Source organism: Trachypithecus francoisi, unplaced genomic scaffold (assembly GCF_009764315.1).
Source record: "Trachypithecus francoisi isolate TF-2019V2 unplaced genomic scaffold, Tfra_2.0 Lachesis_group5, whole genome shotgun sequence".
Classification (NCBI taxonomy): domain Eukaryota; kingdom Metazoa; phylum Chordata; class Mammalia; order Primates; family Cercopithecidae; genus Trachypithecus; species Trachypithecus francoisi.
Genome location: NW_022681470.1, coordinates 131,396,038 through 131,423,195, shown reverse-complemented (window position 1 = coordinate 131,423,195; position 27,158 = coordinate 131,396,038). Strand labels below are relative to the sequence as shown.

General features: G+C 55.4%; 1 protein-coding gene across 6 annotated transcripts in view; it reads left to right on the top strand.

Moving 5' to 3' along the window:
- CRTC1 (CREB regulated transcription coactivator 1) overlaps positions 1–27,158 on the top strand; it is a 102,307-nt gene that overhangs the window by 62,604 nt on the left and 12,545 nt on the right. For all 6 annotated transcript variants that reach the window (XM_033200057.1, XM_033200054.1, XM_033200056.1 and 3 more), the window contains 8 exons: positions 1,445–1,582; positions 2,688–2,749; positions 6,348–6,442; positions 9,896–9,981; positions 17,128–17,168; positions 17,582–17,802; positions 22,940–23,064; positions 26,097–26,405. In XM_033200057.1, coding sequence (XP_033055948.1) covers positions 1,445–1,582; positions 2,688–2,749; positions 6,348–6,442; positions 9,896–9,981; positions 17,128–17,168; positions 17,582–17,802; positions 22,940–23,064; positions 26,097–26,405 — 1,077 coding nt within the window. The remainder of the gene's footprint in view (positions 1–1,444; positions 1,583–2,687; positions 2,750–6,347; positions 6,443–9,895; positions 9,982–17,127; positions 17,169–17,581; positions 17,803–22,939; positions 23,065–26,096; positions 26,406–27,158) is intronic.

Genomic DNA, 27,158 nt, shown 5'->3' with positions numbered 1-27,158 from the left:
ATGCCACAGCCGTGCATCCCCATCTGGGGTCCAGCAGAGCAGAATCCAAGCATGTGCCCCAAAGCTGCATGGTCTGTCCCTGTATACATACACAAACACAAACACACACACACACACACACACACACACACACACACACACACACATGTGCACGCATTTCCCAAACCAGGCCAGCAGGCGGGACGTGGTGAGCCAGGGCGTGGCCAGCCCCCGCTTCATTATGCCTCTGACTCTGCTTCGGCTGCCTCAGTTTCCCCTCTGGGCTTCAAGGCATCTCTGGAAGGAGATGAATGGCCCCTGTCCTCGGGAGCCTGTGTGCTGGACAGCATAGTTCCCACCCTCATCGTCACAGGCCCACGTCTCCCATGCCCATAGCCTTTTGGGGGCAAGAGCCACAGAAAGACCCAAACCAGCAAAGTTCATGCTGGATCAAAGACAAACTTGGGGGTCCCCAGGGCTGGGGACAGCAGTCAGCCCTGAACTCTGGCCGAGGCTAGGACAAAGCAGTGATCCCAGCCATGGACAGGCTTCTGGAGGGGAGACTCACTTTAGTATCAGAGTCTCATTTTGCCTGGCTGCCCAGAGAAGGCATAAGGGCTCAGGGGCCAGATGGCCGGACCGGGGGATTGGCTGCATCCAGAGCTGGCAGGGCCTGCTGATCTCACCCCAGTCAGATGGCAAGTGGGGAACACAGGGTCAGGGCGGGCTCCTGGCAGCCCTGGGGGCATGAGGCCGGGCATGTAGCAGGGCCTGGGGAGGGCCGGCCTGGTGCCAGCCCCAGGTGCTGGGAGAAAGCCCCGTCCAGTCAAGCAGTGGGCCATGGCTCCGGAAAGTGCCTGTACTTGGCTCCGGTGGTGCCTGGAGTGCCTGGAGAAGGCTGCAGGGGAGGGCGTGTGGGGGCCGCGTCTCAATCAAGAGCAGCCCTGGGTTCCACAAGGAAGCCTCCCGGGAACTCGTGCTTGGCCAGGTGGGCCCCGAAACAGTCCTGGGCTGGAAGCCCCTGGGCCGTCTCTTGGCAGGCCCCTCCAGGGATGACGTAGGTGGGGGTAGGAGGCCGGTCAGGCCCGGAGAGAGAGGGTGGAGGCCTGTCTGCACCTGGTGAGGCTGGGGAGGAGGGCTGCCCAGGCCGGCTACACCCCTGGCACCCGGCGGGCGCTGGCCCCGAGCTTGTGCCGCTCTGCCTGGCCTGTGCATGCCAGCTGCACTGCACGCCCCTGCCACCCTGGCTCCCGGGACCCTGGCTCACACCCCCTCCCTGCCCCCCAGTGCTTGGAGAGCCGAGGAGCTGGGGCTGAAGGAAGAAGCCCACCCCAGGCTGTGGAGCACTGGCCGAGGGTGCTCCGGAGTGGGGGGCCCTGCAATCAGACTCTGGGGCCAGCGCTGGGGCCACAGCTGGTAACCATTGTTTGGGTTTCTCTCTCTCTGTTTCCATCTCCTCCCCCAGACCCCCTTCCAATCCTCGGGCCTGGACACCAGCCGGACCACCCGGCACCACGGGCTGGTGGACAGGGTATACCGGGAGCGCGGCCGGCTCGGCTCCCCGCACCGCCGGCCCCTGTCAGTGGACAAACATGGACGGCAGATATCCTTTTCCCCAGAGGATGAGGGTGGGGGGCCAGGCTCTGTCGGTTCCCACAGGACCCCAAGTTTACCCAGCAGGTTCTGACAGGGCTGCCTGCTTCCAGCTCTGGGGACAGAATCAGAGCAGCACCAACTGGGAGGCTTGATCTCAGGGCAGCCCGGGGGACTTCCTGGAGGAGGCTGTGCTGCAAGCCCTAGAGCCTTTGGCCAGACTTGGGGGCTCAGGGGCCACAGAGAACAGCTCCCAAGGCGGGAGTTGAGGAAGGTGATACCTGACCACAGAGGGCTTAGACACCTGGCGGCGCAGTGGGGCCAGGAAGGCCGTGAGCAGGGAGCCCACAGTCAGAGCTGTGAGCTGATGAGGCCTCTCCCGCGCGCTGCATGGAGGGCAGCCCAGCCAAGGCAGTGGGGCTGAGGGGGTCTATGTGAGATCTGGACGCATCCAAGGGAGGCTCCATCTCTATAAGACAGGAGTAAAATTTGCCTCTGCAACTCGGTCAAGCAGAGATCAGCCAGAGTCCCCCTCCCCCCTACAACTCAGCCGCCCCTTGGTGCTCAGCCAGCCGGGCCCCGCAACACCAGAGTCTGAGCGGCCTCAGGTTGCTCCCGGGATCCCCCGGCTCTCCAGAACAGAGAAACTTTTTCTCCGGTTCTCATTTCCGTGGGCTGGGGGAGCTCGACCAGCTGGGCCTCAGACCGAGCCCTTGGGCCTCGGGAGCCACCCCGTCAGCCCAGGATGGAGAGTCCAGACCGGGGTCAGCTGAACTCAGTCTCCCCAGCGCCCCCACGGGCCCCACTTTCACGGCCCAGAACCCCCTCCCTTGGAAGGAGTGCAGCCCGCACATGTGCTCACGGAGCAGAGTGCTGAGTGCTAGGTGGACAGGGCCATACCCCTGGGGAGCCCCTGGAACGGGGGCTGCTTGTAGCCAGGCAGGAAAGGCTGCAGGAAACGCCCCCCGCCCCCCTCCCCACCCTACTGGTCCCAGCTGTTTGCAGGCCCCAGGCTGAGCCCAACCAGCCAGCCAGGGGCAGGAAGCCCTGGCTGAGAGTGTGTTGATGGAGGCGGGGTCTCAGCCAGCGGCACTGCCCCCTTAACTCACGCTCACGCCGACAGCTGCCCCTATGGCACTGTGTACCTCTCGCCACCCGCGGACACCAGCTGGAGAAGGTCAGTGGCTGGAGCCCCCCCCCGCCCCCTTCTCATTGGAAACAAAACCAAACTGTCATCATGGTTACACGTGGAAAAGCAGGACAGTCGCTTAAAAAAATGACCAAACTAAGATGCATCCGGAAGTTTCTAGAAATTAGCCCTCACCCTGAAAGACAGAAGTTTCAGCTTTGCGGGGGGTCTTCTAACATTTCCCTTCCCCCCATTTAGACTTTAAAAAATAACAAAAGTAGGACCGGGCGTAGTGGCTCAGGCCTGTAATCCCAGCAGTTTGGGAGGCCGAGGCAGGCGGATCACTTGAGGTCAGGAGTTCAAGCCCAGCCTGGCCAACATGGTGAAACCCCATCTCTAATAAAAATACAAAAATTCGCCAGCGTGGTGGCACGTGCCTATAATCTCAGCCACTCAGGAGGCTGAGGCAGGATAATCGCTTGAACCCGGGAGGTGGAGGTTGTACTGAGCCAAGACTGAGCCACTGCACTCCAGCCTGGGCGACAGAGTGAGACTCCATTGCAAGAAAAAAAAAAGTGGGACGATACCACATATTCAGCACTGTAGCTTGCTCTTTCCTACTTAATGCTGTATTCGGAGAAGGTAGCCATGTTACTCAACAGCCACTGAAAATGTGATGATAAATTTTTTTTTTTTTTTGAGATAGTCTCGCTCTGTCGCCCAGGCTGGAGTGCAGTGGCGGGATCTCGGCTCACTGCAAGCTCCGCCTTCCAGATTCATGCCATTCTCCCACCTCAGCCTCCTGAGTAGCTGAGACTACAGGCGCCCACCACCACGCCCGGCTAATTTTGTTTTTGTATTTTCAGTAGAGACAAGGTTTCACCGTGTTAGCCAGGATGGTCTTGATCTCCTGACCTTGTTATCCGCCCGCCTCGGCCTCCCAAAGTGCTGGGATTACAGGCGTAAGCCACTGCACTGGGCCGATAAAATTATATTAATACATTTAGGATGGAAGATGAGGAAAATACAGGCCAGGCACAGTGGCTCACGTGTGCCTGTAATCCCAGCACTTTTGGAGACCAACGCAGGCAATCACTTGTGCCCACAAGTTCAAGACCAGCCTGATCCCATCTCTATGAAAAATGAGAGAATTAGCCAGATGTATGTGTGCCTGTATTCCCAGCTACTTGGGAGGCTGAGGTGGGAGAATCGCTTGAGCTCAGGAGGTCAAGGCTGCAGTGAGCTGTGATCATGCCACTACAGTCCAGCCTGGGCCACAGAGTGAGACCCTGTCTCAAAGGCCTAAAATAACAATAATATAGTTAATATAAAAACATACAATAATATAGATTATGGTTGCACAACATGAATTTACTTAATGTCACAGAACTGTACACTCAAAAACAGTTAAAACTATACATATATATACACATATATACATATATACACAAACGTGTGTATGTGTGTATATATATAATTTTTTTTTGAGACATGGTCACACTCTTATTACTGAGGCTGGAGTGCAAATGACATGATCACAGCTGAGTGCAGCTTTGACTTCCCCAGACTCAATCGTCCCACCGCTGCTTCTAGCTAATTTTTTTTTTTTTTTTTTTTTTTTTTGCAGAGACAAGGTCGCGCCACGCTACCCAGGTTGGTCTCAAACTCGTGGGCCCAAGTGATCCACCCGCCTCGGCCTCCCAAAGTGCTGGGATTACAGGACATGAACCACTGTGCCTGGCTGTTATATATATTTTACTACAATAGAAAAAATATATAGCCAGGCACAGTGGCTCATGCCAGTAATCCCAGCACTTTGGGAGGCCGAGGCGGATGGATCACTAGAGCTTGGGAGGTTGAGGCTGCAGTGAGCCATGATGGTGCCACTGTACTCCAGCCTGGGGGGCAGAGTGAGACCCTGTCTCAAAAAAAAAAAAAAAAAAAACCATATACATACATACATACACACGCGCACATGCCACACATACACACACACATATGCAGGTTAAGTAACAGAAGAAAAGTAAGCTGTTCAAAATATATATGTATATATATACAATATATAATATACTATATATATATATATATTTTTTTTGAGACAGAGTCTCGCTGTGTCGCCCAGGCTGGAGTGCAGTGGCCGGATCTCAGCTCACTGCAAGCTCTGCCTCCCGGGTTCACACCATTCTCCTGCCTCAGCCTCCCGTGTAGCTGGGACCACAGGCGCCCGCCACCACGCCCGGCTAATTTTTTTTTTGTATTTTTAGTAGAGACGGGGTTTCACCGTGTTAGCCAGGATGGTCTCGATCTCCTGACCTCGTGATCCACCCGTCTCGGCCTCCCAAAGTGCTGGGATTACAGGCGTGAGCCACCGCGCCCGGCCTACAATATTAAATTCTCACCAAGCCCGTATCGTAAGTCAGGCCCTGTTCCCACCATGACATTCATTAACTTCTATAAAATGAATGGAGCTGGCCGGGCGCGGTGGCTCAAGCCTGTAATCCCAGCACTTTGGGAGGCCGAGACGGGCGGATCACAAGGTCAGGAGATCGAGACTATCCTGGCTAACATGGTGAAACCCCGTCTCTACTAAAAAATACAAAAAACTAGCCAGGTGAGGTGGCGGGTGCCTGTAGTCCCAGCTACTCAGGAGGCTGAAGCAGGAGAATGGCGTGAACCCAGGAGGTGGAGCTTGCAGTGAGCTGAGATCCAGCCACTGCACTCCAGCCTGGGTGACAGAGCAAGACTCCGTCTCAAAAAAAAAAAAAAAAAAAAAAGAATGGAGCTTTATGGAATGGGCACTGTGTTCATCTCCATTTTAGACATGAGGAAATTGAACACAGAGAGGTCAGAACAGTTGCTCAGAGACACACAGCTGGTAGTGGCTGTACCCATATTTTGCTGGGCAGCCAGAGAGGCTTTCTGGGGACCCACTCTTGAGACACCTGCAGCCAGGAGCAGGTTGGGTTGCCTTGTGCCTTCTCCCCATCAGTTCCCAGAGGGAAATGGGGTCCCTGGAAGCAGAGGGAAAAGCATCTCCTGGGCTGGTTGAAGCAAGACCTCCTGCCTCAGGTTGGCTTCCCAATCATGGGGGCCTCTAAGTGACTTCATTCCTTCTGGGGCCTTCTCCAAGCCTCTTACACCTGTCACACTGTGTGTGACACTGAGCATCCCAGAGGGCAGTCACCCGATTGTGTTTGTCACCAAGAGGGGACCTGGTAACAGGTCTCCAGCCCAGCCTCATACCCCAAGGCTGGGCACCTGTGGGGCTCCTTCTTTGGGAGGTTTCGGCAGGAGGGCACCATTCTTTCCCCAAAGCCAAGAAGCCTTGCTTTATCGTCCAGGCTGGTCTTGAACTCCTGGGCTCAAGTGATCCTCTCACCTCCGCCTCCTGAGTCCCTGGGACCACAGGCGTGCGCCACCTCGTCCGACTCCTTTTTGTTTTTCATGGGCTTTGCATATAAACACCACAGTCACTCTGGTGCCTCTTTTTAGAATGAGGTCCTGAGAGCTTTGCTCAGGTGCAGCAGCTCACAAAAATGGCCCACAGCTGCCACCCTGTTCATCCAGCATGTCCCGGCTGGGATCAGGACTGTCGCATTGTCTGCCTTGAGCTCAGGCTCATTGTCTCTTCCTCCCTCCCTACCAGGACCAATTCTGACTCCGCCCTGCACCAGAGCACAATGACGCCCACGCAGCCAGAATCCTTTACCAGTGGGTCCCAGGACGTGCACCAGAAAAGAGGTATGAACAGGGGACTTGGGTGTCTCTGCTGGGGTGAGGCAAGTCCAGCAGGTAACCCCTTTTCTCCAGGAGGTCACAAGCTTGTGGGCAGATGGCCCTTCAAAGGAAGACTCAGACCATGCTGAGGGATCGGGGGAGGGGATCGGAAACTTTAAGAGGTGGTGCTATCTAAGTTGGGTTTTGAAGAGTGCATAGGAGTTTTCTAGGCAGAGAAAACAACCCTGCAGGCGAACGTTGGCTCCCATTCCTGGATTGAGGGTATGGCCATGAAGTCTGGGTGCTGCACAAGTGCTTCTTTCAAATGTAGCGGCAGCAAGCGCATGCAAAAGGAGCATTTGTCTGCTCACGATAGAGCAGGCCAGGGGTCGACCTTCAGCCGCAGGTTCAGCTCCTTCCATGGCTTCCAGCTGGACTGTTCCCTGGCTCTGCTGCTGAGAACTCTCCTCACCTGCAGCCCCTGGGCCCGTCCTAGCTATAGCGAGTGAGAAAGAGGCCATCTCTTCCCAACTCTTGGCCAGAGTGTCGCCTCCAGCTGAGCCATGCACACCCCTGTGGCGGGGGCGGATCTGTACCCAGGTCCTTGGCTCCGATTTGAAGCTGGGCGTGGAGGCGGCACCCTGGGAACGTTCAAGGAGGGCATATGCTGTCTTAAAAACTGGGGCGGTGCCATCAGACGGGGGAGCGTGGAGGCTGTGAGGCCAGCCCCAGGGAACCTGCTTTGGCCCAAGGCGCTGAAGCCAGAGAGTTGCACATGCTTAGGGCTCACATACCTATGCTTGTATCGCTGTGATTCACTGAGTGGGTGGTTAACACGCAAGGGAGATTCTGCTGATAGGAGGAGGAGGAGGAGGACTGTTGGCCAAAACCTCACTCTGGGGTTCCGGCTCAGCGTGCAGCAGAGACGGGAGGGAGAAGAGAATGTCTCCATAATGAAAATGAGGCTTCTGGAACACCCAGGGGTACTGAGGACAGCATAGTGCCTGGGGCTTCCCTGCTGTTCCTAATGAGTGGGCTGTTCTGAGGCTGCTGCTTCCTTATCCTACTAGGTCCCCACAAACACAGGACATCCGAGGGGTGGGCACCAGGATGTCACCATCCCCTGGGACACTGTAACCCGGGAAAGGAGCTGTGACGTGGGACCCCTGGTGGCCTTAGAGTGGGGGCTTGGTGGGGACACATCGTCTATCCCCACTCTCCCAGGAGGGCCTGAGGTGGTAACAGGGCTGGGGTTGGCCTGGCTGCCTCCTCGCAGCCTGGCTTTGAACAAGGAAGGGTTGGCCTATCTGGCTGTGCTCATCATTGGTCTCCCAGTTACAAGTAAAAAAAAAGAAATGTGCAACAGGCATAAAGAAAATGGGGAAATGGGCTGGGTGTGGTGGCTTGCGCCTGTAATTCCAGCACTTTGGGAGGCTGAGGTGGGCGGATCACGAGGTCAGGAGATCGAGACCATCCTGGCTAACACGGTGAAACCCGTCTCTACTAAAAATGCAAAAAATTAACCAGGCGTGGTGGCGGGTGCCTATAGTCCCAGCTACTCTGGAGGTTGAGGCAGAAAAATGATGTGAACCCGGAAGGTGGAGCTTGCAGTGAGCTGAGATTGCGCCACCGCACTCTAACCTGGGCAACAGAGCGAGACTCCATCTCAAAACAAAACAAACAAAATTAGCTAGGCGTGGTGGCACACGCCTTTAATCTGAGGCTGGGGCAAGAGAATCTCTTGAACCCAGTAGGGGCAGGTTGCAGTGAGCCAAGGTGCCACTGCACTCCAGCCTGGGTGGGAGAGCAAGACTGTCTGAAAAAAACAAAAAAAAAGAAAGAAAAATATACACACAAGCTAGGCAGCTGCTCTTGGGAGAGATTCTTGGCTGTTCTCTGCAGCCTGAGGCCTCTGAGGCCCATGCTGGTTCAGCGTCCTCTGTGGGAAGCAGAATCCACACATCCTCAGGCTCCAGAGCTGCTGTTTTATATTATTTTATTTTAGAGACAGGGTCTTGCTCTGTCACACAGGCTGGAGCGCCGTGGCATGATCACAACTCACTGCAGCCTCCACCTGTCGGGCTCAAGCAATCTCTCTCCACCTCAGCCTCTTTTGTAGCTGGGACTACAGGCGCGCACCACCACACCCAGCCAACTTTCTTATTTTTTGTTGAGATGGGGTCTTACCATGTTGCCCAGGGTGGCCTCAAACTCCTGAGTTCAAGTAATCTGCCTGCCTTGGCTTCCCGAAGTACTGTAATTACAGGTGTGAGCCCCTGTGTGCCCAGCCTTGTTTCTCTTTGTCTTTCTTTTTTTTTTTTTTTTTTTTGAGACGGAGTCTTGCTCTTTCGCCCGGGCTGGAGTGCAGTGGCCGGATCTCAGCTCACTGCAAGCTCCGCCTCCCGGGTTTACGCCATTCTCCTGCCTCAGCCTCCGGAGTAGCTGGGACTACAGGCGCCCGCCACCTCGCCCGGCTAGTTTTTTTGTATTTTTAGTAGAGACGGGGTTTCACCGTGTTAGCCAGGATGGTCTCGATCTCCTGACTTCGTGATCCGCCCGTCTCGGCCTCCCAAAGTGCTGGGATTACAGGCTTGAGCCACCGCGCCCGGCTCTTTTTTTTTTTATTTTGAAATAGAGTTTCACTCTGTCACCCAGGCTAGAGTACAGTGTCATGATCTCAGCTCACTGCAACCTCTGTCTCCCTGGTTCAAACGATTCTCCTGCCTCAGCCTCCTGAGTAGCTGGGATTACGAGTCCCCACCACCATGCTCAGCTAATTTTTGTATTTTTAGTAGAGATGGGATTTCGCCAGGTTTGCCGGGCTGGTCTTGAACTCCTGACACCAGGCGATCTGCCCACCTCAGCCTCCCAAAGTGCTGGGATTACAAGTGTGAGCCGCTGCGCCTGATCTATTTTTTCTTAAGTCACAGATTCTCTGACTTATTTAAAATTGATTGGCCGGGCACGGTGGCTCACGCCTATAATTGCAGCACTTTGGGAGGCCAAGGCGGGCGCATCACGAGGTCAGGAGATCGAGACCATCCTGGCTAACACGGTGAAACCCCATCTCTACAAAAAATACAAAAAAAAAAAAAAAATAGCCGGGCATGGTGGCAGGCGCCTGTAGTCCCAGCTACTTGGGAGGCTGAGGCAGGAGAATGGCGTGAACCCGGGAGATGGAGCGTCCAGTGAGCTGAGATTGCGCCACTGCACTCCAGCCTGGGCGACAGAGCGAGACTCCGTCTCAAAAAATAAATAAATAAAATAAATAAATAAATAAATAAATAAAGTTGTTGATGTTTGTCATGAAGCCCTTTTTTGTGGTTTTAGTACAGTCCACAGAAGTTCCTGTTAGGACAGTTGCAGTCTTACCGTGGCGGTGACTCTGTGTGTCAGGGACGTGTCCTCCTGGTGCCACCATGCGGCTGCAAAGAAATTTCTTCTCTGATTCTTCTTCTCCCCCTCCCACCTCCCCAGTCTTACTGTTAACAGTCCCAGGAATGGAAGAGACCACATCAGAGGCAGACAAAAACCTTTCCAAGCAAGCATGGGACAGCAAGAAGGTAAGAGCCTGTGAGCTTTCAAAAACTTTTTTTCTTCTTTCTCTTCTCAAGCATCACCCGGGCAAAGGTGACAAAATGGCAGGTTGGGGTGGCTTCACCTTCCCGAGATAGGGAACCTCACTCTGATTTTTCCATCTTCAAATTCAGAGAATCTGTTAGATCTGTTGATCACTAACAGCAGGCCTTATCCTACAGGCCGGAACTGCATGAAGAATTACAGCCCAGGCCGGGCGTGGTGGCTCACACCTGTAATCCCAGTACTTTGGGAGGCCAAGACAGGCGGATTGCCTGAGGTCAGGAGTTTGAGACCAGCCTGGCCAACATGGTGAAACCCTGTCTCTACTAAAAATACAAAAAATTATGGCCAGACGTGGTGGTTCACGCCTGTAATCCCAGCACTTTAGGAGGCTGAGGCGGGCGGATCATGAGGTCAGGAGATCGAGACCATCCTAGCTAACATCGTGAAACCCCATCTCTACTAAAAATAAAAAAAAAAAATTAGCCAGGCGTGGTGGCAGGCGCCTGTAGTCCCAGCTACTCGGGAGGCTGAGGCAAGAGAATGGCTTGAACCCAGGAGGTGGAGCTTGCAGTGAGCCAAGATGGTGCCACTGGACTCCAGCCTGGGCAACAGAGCGAGATTCCGTCTCAAAAAAAAAAAAAGGGGCCGGGCGCGGTGGCTCAAGCCTGTAATCCCAGCACTTTGGGAGGCCGAGACGGGCGGATCACGAGGTCAGGAGATCGAGACCATCCTGGCTAACATGGTGAAACCCCGTCTCTACTAAAAAATACAAAAAAAAAAAACTAGCCGGGCGACATGGCGGGCGCCTGTAGTCCCAGCTGCTTGGGAGGAGACTGGCGTAAACCCAGGCAGGAGAATGGCGTAAACCCAGGAGGCGGAGCTTGCAGTGAGCTGAGACCCGGCCACTGCACTCCAGCCTGGGCGGCAGAGCGAGACTCCGTCTCAAAAAAAAAAAAAAAAAAAAAAAAAGGAAAACTTAGCCGGGTGTGGTAGTGCACACTTGTAATTCCAGCTACTTGGAAGACTGAGGTAGGAGAATCGCTTGAACCCAGGAGGCAGAGGTTGCACTGAGCTGAGACTGTGCCATTGCACTCCAGCCTGGGCAACAGAGCGAGACTCCGTCTCAAAAAAAAAAAAAAAAAAAAGAAAACCCATTGCTGGTCAAGTTGCAGCGAAAGGGACAGCAATGCAATTACTCCTCCGCTATGGGAAAGTGATGGACCAGCCTATGCCAAAATCCTTTCAAAAGGGTTTGCTCCAGGCTGGACATGGCTCACACCTATCATCCCAGCACTTTGGGAGGCCGAGGTGGGAGGATTACTTGAGCTCGGGAGTTTGGGAGCAACCTGGTCAACAAAGTGAGACCCTGCCTCTACAAAAAATGAGCCAGGTGTGGTGATGTGCACCTGTACTCTGAGCTATTTGGGAGGCTGAGGCGGGAGTATCGATTGAGCTCAGGAGATCAAGGCTGCAGTAAGCTATGACTGTGCCATTGTACTCCACCCTGAACAATAGAGCAAGACCCCTTCTGTCCGGGGAAAAAAAAAAGTATTTGCTCCAACAATTTCTTCTTCAGGAATTCGATAATTGAGAGCTGAGGAACAAGTAGGGAGCGATGTGTTTAAAGGTATTTTCCAGAGCTTTTGCAATAAACTAGAAACAGCCTGCACATTTCAGGAGTGAGGGATTTATTGAGGAAATTGTCTTCAGTCCCTCGAGGAGATGGGATTTTGAAGAAATTTTAAAATCATGAGAGACACTCCTGATACTATTGTCATGTGGACAGAATAGAATAAGAATATTGGAAAAGGCATAAAACACGCAGAGATGTAGGTGCGCAGATACCAGCAGGCAGACCTGACTGAGGGGCGTCTCACAAAGGTTGTGCATCCTCTGTCCTGGTGAGTGTGGGTGGTGCTGTCAGCCCTTTATATCCATCTGTGTATTTCTTTTTCTTTTCTTTTTCTTTTTAAATTTTGTTATATTTATTTTAATTAATTGTTTTTTAAATTTATTTCTTGAGAAAGAGTCTTGCTCTGTCACCCAGGCTGGAGTGCAATGGTGTGATCTCAGCTCACTGCAACCTCCGCCTCCCGGGTTCAAGCGATTCTCCTGCCTCACCCTCCTAAGTAGCTGGGCTCACAGGCGTGCGCCACCACACCTGGCTAATTTTTGTATTTTTGGTAGAGACAGGGTTTCACCATGTTGGCCAGACTGGTCTCAAACTCCTCAAGTGATCCGCCTGCCTCAGCCTCCCAAAGTGCTGGGATGACAGACTCTTTTTCTTTTTTTAGAAATAGGGTCTCTCTTATACCTAGGCAAGAGTGCAGTGGTGCCACCCTAGCTCACTGCAGCCTTGGAGTCCTGGGTTCAAACAGTCCTCTGCCTCAGCTTCCAGAGTAGCTGGGACTGCAGGCGCATGCTACCATGCCTGACAAATTTTTGTATTTTTTGTTTTTTTGAGGCAGGATCTTACTCTGTTGCCCAGGCTGGAGTGCAGTGGCAGGAACACAGCTCACTGCAGCCTCAACCTCCTGGGCTCCAACGGTCCTCCTGCCTCAGCCTCCTGTGATGCTGGGACTACTGGAGTGTGCCACCAAACCTAGCTTTTTTTTTTTTTTTTTTTTTAAGAGGGAGTTTCACTCTTTCACCCAGGCTGGAGTGCAATGGCACGATCTGGGCTCACTGCAACCTCCGCCCCCCAGGCTCAAGTGATTCTTCTGCCTCAGCCTCCCGAGTAGCTGGGGTTACAGGCGTGAGCTACCACGCCCGGCCAATTTTTAAATCGTTTATAGAGACAGGGGCTCACTTCATTGCACAGGCTGGTCTCGAACTCCTGGGCTCAAGCAGTCCTCCGCCTCAGCCTCTCAAAGTGCTGGGGTTACAGGCATGAGCCACCTCGCCTGGCCTATTTTTAATTTTTGTTAAAGAGTGGGGTCTCACTGTGTTGCCCAGGCTAGTCTCAAACTCCTGGGGTCTGTCTCTGTGTTTCAGTTTGGCACAAGGAGTCACTGGGATTTCCACACTTGTGGGAAAAAAACTTTAAAGAACTCTTGGCCGGGTGTGGTGGTCACGCCTGTAATCCCAGCACTTTGGGAGGCCAAGACGGGTGGATCACAAGGTCAGGAGATTGAGACCATCCTGGCTAACACGGTGAAACTCCGTCTCTACTAAAAATACAAAAAAAATTAGCTGGGCGTGGTGGCGGGTGCCTGTAGTCCCAGCTACTTGGGAGGCTAAGGCAGGAGAATGGCATGAACCCCGGAGGCGGAGCTTGCATTGAGCCGAGATCGCGCCACTACACTCCAGCCTAGGCCACAGAACAAGACTTGGTCTCAAAAAAAAAAAGAACTCTAGGCCAGGTGCAGTGGCTTACACCTGTAATCCCAGCACTTTGGGAGGCCGAGGCTGGTGGATCACCTGAGGTCAGGAGTTTGACACCAGCCTGGACAATATGGTGAAGTCCCGTCTCTGTTAAATACAAAAAATTACCCGGGCGTGGTGGCTACATGCCTGTAATCCCAGCTACTTGGGAGGTTAGGGCAGGAGAATCACTTGCACCCGGGAGGTAGAGGTTGCAGTGAGCCAAGACTGCGCCACTGCACTCCAGCCTGGGTACCAAGAGCAAAAACTCCATCTCAAAAAAAACTTTGGGCTAGACACAGTGGCTCATGCCTGTAATCCCAGCACTTCGGGAGGCTGAGGTGGGAGAATTGCTTGAGCCCAAGGGTTTGAGACCAGCCGGGGCAACATACTGAGACTACAAAACATTTTAAAACAGTTAGCTAGTGTGATATGTGTGTGTGCCTGCTACTTGGAAGGCAGGAGGATCACTTGAGCCCAGGAGCCCAGAGTTCGAGTCCAGCCTGGGCAACAGAGCAAGACCCTATTTCTAAAAAAAAAAAAAAAAAAAAAAAAAAATTCTAACAGCAAACAAAACTAGAAAACAAATGTCCAGCAGCAGAGAGGTGGGTAAGTAGGCCACAGTCCATCCACACAGCTGGATGTTCTGCCGTTACTCAGGAAAAGGAAGATGGCGACAGTCACCTTGCAGAGGGGAGACACACCCCTGATGGTAGAGTGGGGTGGTGGGTGAATTTTTGATACTGCTCAGAAATCCATTAATGTCTCCATAATGTGGGTGGAATGCTTTTCAAAGTATTCTTGAGAACGTGATCGCCAGTGTGCTTTGCAGAAATCCGGTAATGAGGCGAATGTTTACTCTCAGAATGAAGGAGGCTCTGGCCAAGTAGAAACCCGTTCAGCCGGCGTTCCCCGCAGAGGCTTAACGCCCGCCGGTCGCACGCCACCCCTCGGGCGCCCCAGTGGCTGCGGGTTGGGCATTGCCCCCTCACGGTGTGTGCACTTTGAGGCCAGCTCCACCCTCTGCCAGCGCGTTTGCCTTTTTCATCTGATAATCCTGAAAGAACTCAGCCAGAAGTGTTTGCCCCAGGGCCCCAGGGGCGGAAACGTGTCACACTGGGAGGCCTCATCCATGGCCAGGGTTCTGTCTAGTCATGCCTGCCGAGAGCAGAAGACGGTCCTGCCTTTGTCCTTGAACAGGAGTCTCGGGGGCCCCTACCTGGAGCCTGTAGTTCCCCAGGGCCTGCAGTGATCCCATTGTCTTGGCTGGTGTTAGTACCCCCAACTCACAGGGAAGGAAGCACTGGTTCTCCGGAAAGGTTTTCCTGGGCATCCCCTCCACAGGACCCACTCACCGGACTCTGTGGGTGAGCGGTGGGGGTTCGGAGGCTGCCCTGCTACCCTACTGTGTCCTCACAGCCAGATCCGGACCCTACCCTGCCTCTGAAGCCCTCGGAGGTACCTGGCAGATCTTTCTGCTGGGATTATGATTTTCTTTCCCATTGCTGTGGAAGTCCACACCTCAGGCCGGGTGCTGTGGCTCAAGCCTGTAATCCCAGCACTTTGGGAGGCCGAGGCAGGAGGATCGCTGGAGCCCAGGAGTTTGAGGCCAGCCTGGGCAACACGGTGAGGCCTCATCTCTAAAAAAAATTTAAAAATAAAAATTAGTCTGGGCACGGTGGCTCACACCTGTAATTCCAGCACTTTGGGAGGCCAAGGCAGGCAGATCATGAGGTCAGGAAATCGAGACCATCCTGGCTAACAGTGAAACCCGTCTCTACTAAAAATGCAAAAAAATTAGCCAGGTGTGGTGGTGTGCATCTGTAATCCCAGCTACTCGGGAGGCTGAAGCAGGAGAATGGTGTGAACCTGGGAGGTGGAGCTTGCAGTGAGCTGAGATTGTGCCACTGCACTCCAGCCTGGACGACAGAGCAAGACCCCGTCTCAAAAAAAAATTAAAAATTAAAATTAAAATTAAATGTTTTTTAAAAAGGCAGAGGAGGCTGGGCACGGTGGCTTATGCCGGTAATCCCAGCATTCTGGGAGGCCGAGGCGGGCAGATCACGAGGTCAGGAGATCAAGACCATCCTGGCTAACATGGTGAAACCCCATCTCTACTAAAAATACAAAACTTAGCCGGGCTTGGTGGCGGGCACCTGTAGTCCCAGCTACACGGGAGGCTGAGGCAGGAGAATGGCGTGAACCCGGGAGGCAGAGCTTGCAGTGAGCCGAGATCCCACCACTGCACTCCAGCCTGGGCGACAGAGTCAGACTCCATCTCTGAAAAAAAAAAAAAAAAAATGGGGAGGAGCCCTTCCCAAGACTCTGAACTTCAAAGGCTCTGTGGGCCACAGTCCAAGAAGAGCCCATTGTGGGTCCTTTCCGTATACCACATCCCGAAAGTGTCCTGACAGTGCTCCGCAGCCAAGCAGAAAAACCAGTGTCGTGCTGAGGACTACCCAAGCCCTAGTCACTGGGGATGAGTGTGGCTGCCCGCAGAGCAGAGGGACATCTCGGGACACTCAGGAAGTAGCAGACCCTGAGGGTCCCCGGGGAAATCATATGTCTAGGTCTTGCTGCAAAGCTGGTCAGCCCCAAGACAGGGGCAGTGACCTCTGCACTGAGTTTAGGGCATCAGGTCCAAGCCTCTTGGGGCTCCCTGACTCAGTTCTTCCCTCCTTTGGCCCTTGGGCTTGATTCACTCCCTGGAGACTGGTGGCTGCTCATAAACTTGCCCGGTGGGCACTGGACAGAGGGAACTCCTGCCCCCAACATCCCTGCCACCATGATCTGGGAATGGCATGGATGATTTGGGACGGCTCTAGGGACACTTAGCCTCGGGTACCAGGGCTTATGGCGGCCAGCTCAGCAGAGGCCCCTCTGCTGAGCTGGCCGCTGACTGCTGTGGTACAGCCTTGGGAGTGTCAAGAGGCACTTTACACAAAATTTAAAAAGCAGCCGGCACAGTGCAGTGATGTGTGCCTATGGTCCCAGCCACTCGGGATCACTTGAGCTCAGGAGGTTGAGGCTGCGGTGAGCTGTGATCACACCACTGCACTCTAGCCTGGGTGACAAAGTGAGATCTTGGCCGGGCGCGGTGGCTCAAGCCTGTAATCCCAGCACTTTGGGAGGCCGAGACGGGCGGATCACGAGGTCAGGAGATCGAGACCATCCTGGCTAACATGGTGAAACCCCGTCTCTACTAAAAAATACAAAAAACTAGCCGGGCGACATGGCGGGCGCCTGTAGTCCCAGCTGCTTGGGAGGCTGAGGCAGGAGAATGGCGTAAACCCAGGAGGCGGAGCTTGCAGTGAGCTGAGACCCGGCCACTGCACTCCAGCCTGGGCGGCAGAGCGAGACTCCGTCTCAAAAAAAAAAAAACAAAAAAACAAAGTGAGAGTGAGATCCTGTCTCTATGAAATAAAATACAAATTAAAAAAGATCCACATACCATATTCTCTCCAGGCTCCTTCTCTGAAAAGAGACTGCCCACTGAGGGCAGGGGCAGGGGGAGGGAACCCATAGGGAAACCCTCTCTGTGCAATGCTTGGCTTCACCCTGGGCATGTCTGGGGCCCGCCCCTCCACCCTGGGGGGTGCCCCTGTCCTCCATCTGCGCGGCTCTGTGGCCCCAACAAGCTTGGTTCCCATGGTGCATCTCTGGGCTTTGTGGGAATATCAGCCGTTTCAAGGAGGCCCAGTGCCCAGGAGGAGGGCCCCACAGGGCGTGCCCCAGGGCTCAGGCTCTGCTGTCTTCTCTTTCAGACGGGGTCCAGGCCCAAGTCCTGTGAGGTCCCTGGAATCAAGTAAGTCTCCACAGGGCCCCCCACTGCACACCGCAGCTGCTGTGCTGCTCCATCCACCCTGGGGCATTCTGTCCACTCTCTTGAGGTTGCAAGTCCCTGCAAGAGGGACACCATGTGACCGGAGGCCAGTGACAGAGCCCCCGCATGCCCACCCCTCAGGCACCTCATTTCCAGGGATGATACCCTTTCCTGGGTTCAGGGAAGTCGTTGCCCCCGGGCTCCCACTGTCCCCACCGGGTGAAAGGCTGCTTTCCAAGGTCCCAGCCAGGTGCCAGCCGACAGTGGTTTCCCAAGCACACAGCACCTGATGGGGGGTGCCCTTTTGCACCGCTGGTTTTCTCCCGCCAGCCCCCTGCCCCCCGACCAGCCCCGCTGCATAAGCTCACTCCTGCCTCCCTCTGGCCTTTCCCCAGCATCTTCCCATCCGCCGACCAGGAAAACACTACAGCCCTGATCCCCGCCACCCACAACACAGGGGGCTCCCTGCCCGACCTGACCAACATCCACTTCCCTTCCCCGCTCCCGACCCCGCTGGACCCCGAGGAGCCCACCTTCCCCGCACTGAGCAGCTCCAGCAGCACCGGCAACCTCGCAGCCAACCTGACGCACCTGGGCATCGGCGGCACCGGCCAGGGTAAGGCAGGGACACTCCGCCATCGGACAGAGCACCAGCTCGTGGAGACAACACGGGCATCTGCAGGATGACTTGGCAGGGTCCTGTCCCAAACACCAGGGCATAGGGGAGAGGGCTGGGGGGTGGCCAACAGGCTGACCCAGTGGGCACAGGCATCCCAGGTAGGGGTGGGGCCTGAGTTCAGGCCTGGTAGAAAGGAGCGTGTGGTGCCCCCAGACACCAGACAGTGGGTTTGAGGGTGTGTGGTGGTGCTTTGGGGAGTCCAGGAGGGGAGTCCTGGGGGTTTTAACCCAGGTGGGGTGGGCTAGGCCTTCCCTCCGCCCCTCCTTGCCCCCAGCCCCTCACTGGGGGGCGGGATCAGGCCCGACCTGCTTCCTCCACCTGACATCTGACAGCGACCTGCTTGTCACACCGCAGTCTCCCCGCTCCCACCCCTGTCTCCAGCTCCACACTCCTTTCTTCCTCAGCCACATCCACAGGGGCGTCGCACAGGCCCCTCGCCTGTCCCAGTAGCTCCTGGCACTGCTGCTGCCCTGCTTCCCCCGGGATCCCCCTTCTGTGGCTGCACTGATTGTAGAGGTGTCCCCCCAACTCCTCTGTCCTTTCCCAGACCTGGACCTGGCCCATTGTCAGCGTACCCTGTCGGTTCCGCCCTCAGGACCTGGCCTAACCTGGACCCCTCTCCCCAGGCCCCCAACCGCCTCTCCATCCAGAACAGCCACCACCATGGCTTCCTCTGCTTGGGACCTTGCACGGCCCCTAGCTCCCTTTCAGTGAAAGCCTGAGGCCTCCAGGGCCTGGGATGTCCACCCTGGCCCACCCTCCACCCTCTGACCTTAGCCCCAGCCCCACCTCAGGGCCTCTCTGCACATGTAGTTCTTCCCCTCCAGGCAGCCGCAGGCCTCCCTCCCTCCCCTGCCCTGCCCCGCTCAGAGCTAGTCCCTTTGGCAAGGCCATTCCAGCCCTGGCCTCTCCTGCCACATGGCTTTCCTGCACCCCTGCCGTGGCCCACATTGCTGCTCCCTCCTTAGCTGTTGCCTGTGTCCCCCATTGGCTGTGCAGTGTGTGACCTGCATCCCGGAGGTGGCAGGCACCTGGCCTCTAAGGAAGAGAAATGGCATGGTCCAAACTAGCCCCAGGGGGTGGGACAGGCTGGGGGATGCACTGGGGGTGGGGGTAACACATGCCACCTCTCTGTGCTCTGTCCTGCCCCAGAGCTGCAGAATGAACCGGCCCCGGCCCAGTCCACAGCCCATCCTGCCTCTGCCCCAGGCTGGGAAGGCAGTACCAGGCAGGGCTTTCCATGAGACAGTCACATGCTTACATTTGTAACTGGCAGAGTCCCCCTGGCTGCCCTGGAAGAAGGAGCTGTTGGGAGGGGTGGCCGCTGGAGCAGGACAGCACCCCAATCAGGGGCTCTGCTGGGAGACTCCAGGGTGAAATTGGCCAACCTGGGGGCCGGGTTGATGCAGGGAGTGAAGGAGAGTGAGGAGCCTGGAGGCACTCTTGGCTTTGGTGCCAGCAGGGCCGGGGCAGGCAAGGGGTGTGGAGGGTGCCGTGAATGTTCATGGGTATTTTGGAGGAGGGCATGGGGACCAGAACAGTGAAGAGGGGACAGGGCCCCAGCCCGAGCGCATCAAGGCTGTGTTCTGACTCCCACACCTGGGCCCTGGGCCCGAGGGGCTCTGCCACTGGACAGAGGGCACCAGAGAAGGCCCAGAAAACACAGCCGATTCGGAGGAGCCTTTTTCATTGTCTCCAGATAGACAGGGCCAGGCAGGCAGCATCCAAACGCACTTGCGCAGAACCAGAAAGCCAAAGGCCAGCGCTGGGGCTGCAGGTTCCTCTGCCCCGCATAGAAGGCGCCATCTCCCAACCCCTGCTTTTCTCCTCACATCTCCTCACGGCCACTAGAGCACATAGCTCCCTTCCCGCTGGAGGGTCCTTGGCAAGTCCCCAGCGCCCGCCCAGGAGCTGCGCATCTCCAGCCGGCGCCCAGTCTAGACAAGCGCAAGGAAACACACAACACATGTGGAAGCCGGAGCCGGTGCTGGCCGGAGCGGCCCGGTAATGCCTGACATGTGTTGGGTTGTTTGTGAACCTGCCGCCCAAGCAGCTCGCCTGGCAGGGGCTTTGCTTTCTGGGCGCCTTTTAAATCAAGCCGAGCTGCCGGCCCCTGGCACACACGAAGGTGGCCCCCTCCCTTCCCCAAAGCCCACCCACCAGTCAGAACATGAGCTCTTCGGAGAGGAAGAAAGAGGCCTTCGTGGCTGGGGAGACAGTACCCTCCTTGGCTCCATCTACATTTCCCGTATCCCTGGCTGCTTCCCAGAGTGCAGGAGGAGGGCAGGCCCTGGCTTCTCCTTCCTGGCCCAGCTTTGAGTCCGGGCGGGCCCTGCCACCTGGCCCGCCCTCCCCTGGCAGCTCTCCCTGCCCGCCCCAGACTTCCCCTCCAGCTGGCTCTGCGCCTGTTCCCGAAGGTGAGCCAGGTTGCCAACAGGAATTCAACAGCAAGGCGCCCGTCCGCCCTCCTGGGCCAACTGGCCTCTCTAGGGGTGGCCGAGAGCTCACTTTGTAGCCAGTGGAGTATTAAAAACCCCCTTGTATTCAGGGCAGACGTTAGAGACTGGCAACCCAAGGGCCAAATCCATCCCATGATATGTTTCGTGTAGGCCCACAGTTGTGCATCTGTGATATAGCCACAGGCCACATTTTGACGTTTCAGACAACAACAAACCACATATTCGGCAGTGGCCCCATCAGAGTATAATGCCGTGTCTTACTGCTCCTTTTGTAGGCTTAGACACACAAGTCCTTACCATTGTGCTACAGTTACCTACTGTTTTTTTTTTTTTTTTTTTTAAACAAAATCTCACTCTGTCACCAGGCTGGATTGCAGCGATGTGATCTCAGCTCACTTCAGCCTTCGCTTCCCGGGTCCAAGCAGTTCTGCCTCAGCCTCCCGAGTAGCTGGGAGTACAGGTGCCTGCCACAACGCCTGGCTAATTTTTGTATTTTTAGTAGAGATGGGGTTTCACCACATTGGCCAGGCCGATCTCAAACTCCTGCCCTCAGCCTGCCCCGGCCTCCCAAAGTGCTGGGATTATAGGCGTGAGCCACTGCGCCTGGCCAACGGTATTCAGGACACTCACCCTGTACAGATTTGTAGCCTGGGAACAAGGGCCCTACCATCTGGCTGAGGTATGCAGAGGCTCTGCCATCCAGGTTTGTGTAAGTTGCTCTGTGATCCTCATGCACAGCCATGAAATCGCCGGACAACGTATTTCTCAGAAGTCACCCCCATTGTTAAATGATGCGTGACTGTACTTAGAATCAACATTAAAAAACCAGGGGAGTGCCAGTAGAATACCAAATTTCTGGCTGCTCTTGAAGAATCAGACAGCCCAGTGGCCATGGACAATGTCCTGCACCTCAAGATGGGCTACAGTGCTCCAGTTTGCCTCAGGCCCCACCCGCCCCTGTCATCCCACATCCATACCCTCACACACTCCTGACATTTGCCCCTACTTTTGTACCGAGCCTGACCTCTGCTTCTGACCTGGGCACCGAGCATCTCTTGGCCTGCTGGATGCACGAAATGGTGGATACTCAGGAGAAGATGAGGGAGTGGCCCCAGGTCATGACTCTGAGTGTACTCTGAGCAGGCTTCCCCCAGATCCTCCCGCCCAGGCGTCTGTTGATGCCTCCCTGGACGCCAGGGTCTGCAAAGGGCGCTTGCTGCCTGGGGAGCAGTCGACAGCACCAGGCTTCCTCCCACACGCGCAGCCAAGCAGAGCTGCCAGGGCGTCCGAGGGGAAGTGCAGGCGTGACCAAGCTCGCCCCGGTGAGCAGCTGCCCTAGGCACGGACAAGGCCGTCTGTCATCTCCCCTCGGCGCTTGTCGGGTGTGTTCCGTGGGCCCACTCACCCGCCGTCTCATCTGCCGGAACAAGGTTAATCTGGTGCCCAGATCTGCTGGGGTGAGTCAGGCGGCTTCACCCCCGCCTTGACTGCAGGCCAGACGCTCTTCAGAGCCTGCTCCTGACCTCACCAGGGCCTCACTTTGAACCAGAGAGGGCGGCTGTTATCATCGCCATCTCACCAGCCAGGAAACCGAGTCTCCAGGGTGGATGGGGGTCAGGCCAGGCCCCCAGTGCTCCTCCTGTCACTGAGGGACTTGTTACCTGTCTGGCATGGTGCCCACGATAACCAGCCCCAGCTACTGCCACGTTGAACTTGTCCTCACCCAGCTCCATCACTGCAGCAGAATCCAAGGATTGGGTTGCTCAGGGCAAGGGCCTCTGGGGCCGGGGTGAGGGAAGGGGTGATGAGGCAGCCCCTGGCAGGACCTCCAGCAGGAATGAATGTGTTAGACCCTAGGGCAGAGAGGGGGAAGGATGTTGAGGAGTGACATTCTTTAGTTCAGGCAGCCTGACAGGTGGCACTGCAGCTCGGGGAATGCACCAGGTCGGGGGAGGAGGAAGGGACGTGGGACATGGGGGACAGCAGGTGCTCAGGTCTGGGGGCCAAGAGAAGCAGCTACAGGAATGGACACAGTCACCGAAGGAGGGCAAGATCCATGAGGCGGTGGACAAAACCACAGCATTGGGCAGGACCTGCTGGCTTGAAGCTAACCACAGCCCAAGCCATTTTCAGCCAAAAGAAAAAAAAGACATTTATTGTCTCCTAAAAGTGGGAAGCAGGCTCAGATGCTGCCTCTCCCCCACAGCCCTTCAGCTAGCTCCTCCCCTCACCACAAGATGCCCCACGCACGGCTTCAGACAGCCCTTCCTGGAATTCCATCCAAAGTTCCTGGGAAGGCTCTCATTGGGCCAGCCTGGTCACATGTCCATCTGGGGGCCAATTGTATGCTCCAAAGATGAGGACGTGCTGGTTGACTGGCTGTGAGATATCCCATTCGTGGAAGGAAGGAGAACAGACTGTGCAGGACTGTGGGATCCCTGGGTTAGGGATCAGGGCCTTCAGGGGGTGCCCAGGTTTGGCAGTTGGGACATGCCCACGGGCTTCTGTCTGAGCAGTTAAGCTATTCCCATGCAGTGTGACTGTGGGTGTGTAAGCAGCCCTTTCTCAGTCATCAGTCTCACACCCACTCTCCCTCCCTCCCACTTCCTTTCCAGGGATGAGCACACCTGGCTCCTCTCCACAGCACCGCCCAGCTGGTGTCAGCCCCCTGTCCCTGAGCACAGAGGCGAGGCGTCAGCAGGCATCGCCCACCCTGTCCCCGTTGTCACCCATCACTCAGGTGCAAGGGCAAGGTGGGGGGCAAGTGGGAGGGGGAAAGGGAAAGGTGGACCCCTGGCTCTACCTCTCGGCAGGCCTCGTGCTCCTTCCAGGAGGCCCTGAAACCTTGAGAATGCTCCCAACACTTCTAATTGTTACCATATTTTCAGGCCGGGCACCATGGCTCATGCCTGTAATCCCAGCACTTTGGGAGGCTGAGGTGGGTGGATCACTTGAGGTCAGGAGTTCAAGACCAGCCTGGCCAACATGGTGAAACCCTGTCTCTACAAAAATACAAAAAATTAGCCGGGCATGGTGGTGTGCACCTGTGTTCCCAGCTACTAGGGAGGCTAAGATGAGAGGATCACTTGAGCCCAGAAGGTGGAGGGTGCAGTGAGCCATAATCACACCACTGCATTCTACCCTGGGAGACAGAGTGAGACCCTATTTCAAAAAAAAAAAAAAAAAAAAACTCAAGAGCTTAGCTTTTGATTTTTCAGTTTGCTGTATTTGCTTATGTACTTTTCTGGGTAGTTTGTCTCGGAATTTGTCCATTTCGTCTTTGCTATCCAACTTGATGGCAGAAAATTGTTCATAATACTCTTTTACAATCCCTTTTTTTTGTTTGTTTGTTTTTGTTTTTTGAGACAAAGTCTTGCTCTGTAGCCCAGGCTGGAGTTCTGTGGCACGATCTCAACTCACTGCAACCTTGCCTCCTGGGCACCTGCTTCACTCTCCCGGGTAGCTGGGACTACAGGCATGTGCCATCACGCCTGGCTAATTTTTTTTTTTTTTAATTTTTAGTAGAGATGGGGTTTCACCATGCTGGCCCGGCTGGTCTCGAACTCCTGACCTCAAGTGATCCGTCTGCCTTGCCCTCCAAAAGTGCTGGGATTGCAGATGTAAGCCACTGCGCCTGGCTGTAATCCCTTTTTTAAAAAAGTTTTGAGACAGAGTCTTGCTCTGTCACCCAGGGTGGAGTGCAGTGGCGTGACCTTGGCTCGTTGCAACCTCCGCCTCCCAAGTTCAAGCAATTCTTGTGCCTCAGCCACCTGTGTAGCTGGGATTACAGGCGCCCACCACCACGCCCAGCTAATTTAAAAAAATAAATAATAGAGATGGGGTTTGCCATGTTGGCCAGGCTGGTCTCAAACTCTTGGCCTCATGTAGTCTGCCCACCTCGACCTCCCAAAGTGCTGGGACTGTAGGCGTGAGCCACCACACCTGGCCTTGTAATCCTTTTTATTTACGTAAAATTGGTAGCGAAGTTCCCACTTTCATTTTTTGATTTTAGTAATCTGAGTCTTCCCTCTTTTTTACCTAATCAGTGCAGCTTCATAGAATGAGTTAGGAATGTTCACTTCTCTTCTATTTTTTGGAAGCATTTTTAATTCCTCTTTAAATGTTTGGTAAAATTGGGTGGGTGTAATGGTAAATTCCTGTAGTCCCAGGTACTTGGGAGGCTGAAGTAGGGATTGCTTGAGCCCAGGAGTTTGAGTCCAGCCTGGGGAACATAGTGAGATCCCATGTCTTAAAAAAGAAAAAAAAAAAAAGAGTTTAGTAAAATTCACCAGTGCAGCCCCCTGTGTCTTAGCTCAAATCTGTTGGGAAGTTTCCAATCTCATCTCCTTGTTACAAGGCTATTCAGGTTTTCTGTTTTTTCTTGAGTCAGTTTTGGTCATTTGTGCATTTCTAGAAATTTATCCATTTTGTCTTTTTAAAAACAGAACAAAAAAACCCTAACAGAACCTTGACTTAAAAAATTTTTTTTTTATTTTTTTATTTTAATTTAATTTTATTTTTTTGAGACAGAGTCTCACTCTGTCGCCCAGACTGGAGTGCAGTAGCATGCTCTTGGTGCTCCTACAGCCTCTGCCTCCCAGGTTCAAGCAATTCTTGGGCCAGCCTCCCAAGTAGCTGGGATTACAGGCATGTGCCTACCACATCCAGCTAATTTTTGTATTTTCAGTAGAGACAGAGTTTCACCATGTTGACCAGGCTGGTCTCAAACTCCCGACTTCAAGTGATCACCCCACCTCAGCTTCCCGAAGTGCTGGGATTGCAGGTGTGAGCCACCATGCCTGCCGCTTGTTTGTTTTTAACGTAACCACAGTGGCATTGTTCACCTACAACCAAGTTAATGGTAGTTCCTTGGTACCTGGCAATGCCCGGCCCGAACTCCATTTCTCCCCGCCCCTCGGCCCTCATGTCTCCTGTCTGCTTACGAAGTTGTCTTATTCAGATCAAGGTCCAGACAGAGCTGTGGGCGCTGGCTCCTGGCAGCTGTGTCTTCAGCCACTTTATGAGCTAGGCTGTCTTAATCTGACACCTGCCCCTTCCCTCTATCTGGAAACTCCTTTCCCTTCACAAATGACCCACTGGTCCTTAGAGGCCGGGCATCCTGCTAAGTGGTTTTTGTCCCATAGCTCCTGAGCACACTCAGCCTTTCTTAGAGGGCAGGGACCCCACCTTCCCAAAGGACTGTCAGCTTGGTAGCACCTGGCTGTGAGTTTCCACCCAGACAGCCACCGTCACACACTTCCCTCTCATTGATTTTCCTCTTTCCAGCTCTGTGAAGGCCTGAGCCAGCCCTTGGTGAGCGGCCATGCTGGTATCTCCAGCAACCCCATCCTCTCCAGCATCCTCAGGGTGGGCAAGGCTTTGGGAGGCCGAGGCAGGTAGATCACTTGAGGTTTCCCTGCGTCACCCACAGGGGCTGCTGGGAGCTGGCTGCTCACTGAGCCACCAGAGATGGCCATCCTGGGCTTGCCCTGCAGGACTGGCCTGAGCTGCACGGCCTGTAGTGTGGGTGCAGGCACAACAAGCTGGAGGAGGTCAGGTCCTGCACAGCTCCAGCTGACCCCTGGCGCCCCGGGTGAGGCCCACCCTCTCTAGCCTGGGCTTCCTCATCATGAAGGAGCACCAAGCCCAGGGGCTGTCCATGATCACAGGCACTTCCACCCCACCTGCTGAGCATGCCAGGCTGTGGGCGCCTGAGGGGACCAGGCACTGACAACCAGGGCCTGCCCTGCCTGACGCTCTCCTCTCCTGCAGGCCGTAGCCATGGACGCCCTGTCTCTGGAGCAGCAGCTGCCCTACGCCTTCTTCACCCAAGCAGGCTCCCAGCAGCCACCGCCGCAGCCCCAACCCCCGCCGCCTCCTCCACCCGCGTCCCAGCAGCCACCACCCCCGCCACCCCCACAGGCGCCCGTCCGCCTGCCCCCCGGTGGCCCCCTGTTGCCCAGCGCCAGCCTGACTCGTGGGCCACAGCCGCCCCCACTTGCGGTCACCGTACCGTCCTCTCTCCCCCAGTCCCCCCCAGAGAACCCTGGCCAGCCGTCGATGGGGATCGACATCGCCTCGGTAAGCCCAGGGTGGGGTCCCTCGGGGCCTGGCTGGGGGTCTTGTGAAGACAGCCCGGGGGGCTGCAGAACAGTCGGGTTACCTGCTGCATGGGCCAGGGGTCAGGACCCCAGTGAACACTGCCCGGGCCCAGCCCTCCACGGGTCTACCCCTTGGAATGAAACTGAGACTGTCACTCCCTGTAGAGATGGAGAAACTGAGTCATGAGCAGGTGGCTGGCCCCAGACTCCACCCAACGTGGGCCACCCCATGTTTAACTGCCGAGCACCCCCTCTTGGCCTGTCTGACCTGTCCCATCCAAAGCCAGGCTTCCTTGGAGGCAAGAAGAGTACAGCATTCTCAGGGCCGGGGCGCAGGCTGGGGGCCAGAGGTGATGTAAGCTCATCAGGGAAGGAAAGACGAAGCCAGTCCGAGAGGCGGCAGCCCACTGGGCACAGCGCCTGGGGCCCAGGGCTGGGGGCTGCAGCTCAGACCATTGGACTTTCTGCTCAGGGCCAGCTCAAGCAGACAAGGGCTGGGCTTTGACCCCATACCCACAAATCTTCCTGACTCTGCAGACCACCTGCTTGCTCCAGTGGTGCGGGCTGGGTGGGAAACAGCTGCATTGGGCCACATCCAGAGAAACAGGGACCTGTGTTTGGTGCACGAGTCCTCCCACTTGACCCGGCTACCAGCCCCAGGCTAAATGTCCTCCAAAAATTTGTGTGCTCTGCAAAGAACAGCCCCCTGAGCTGGGCGGGGCAGGCGGGTGAG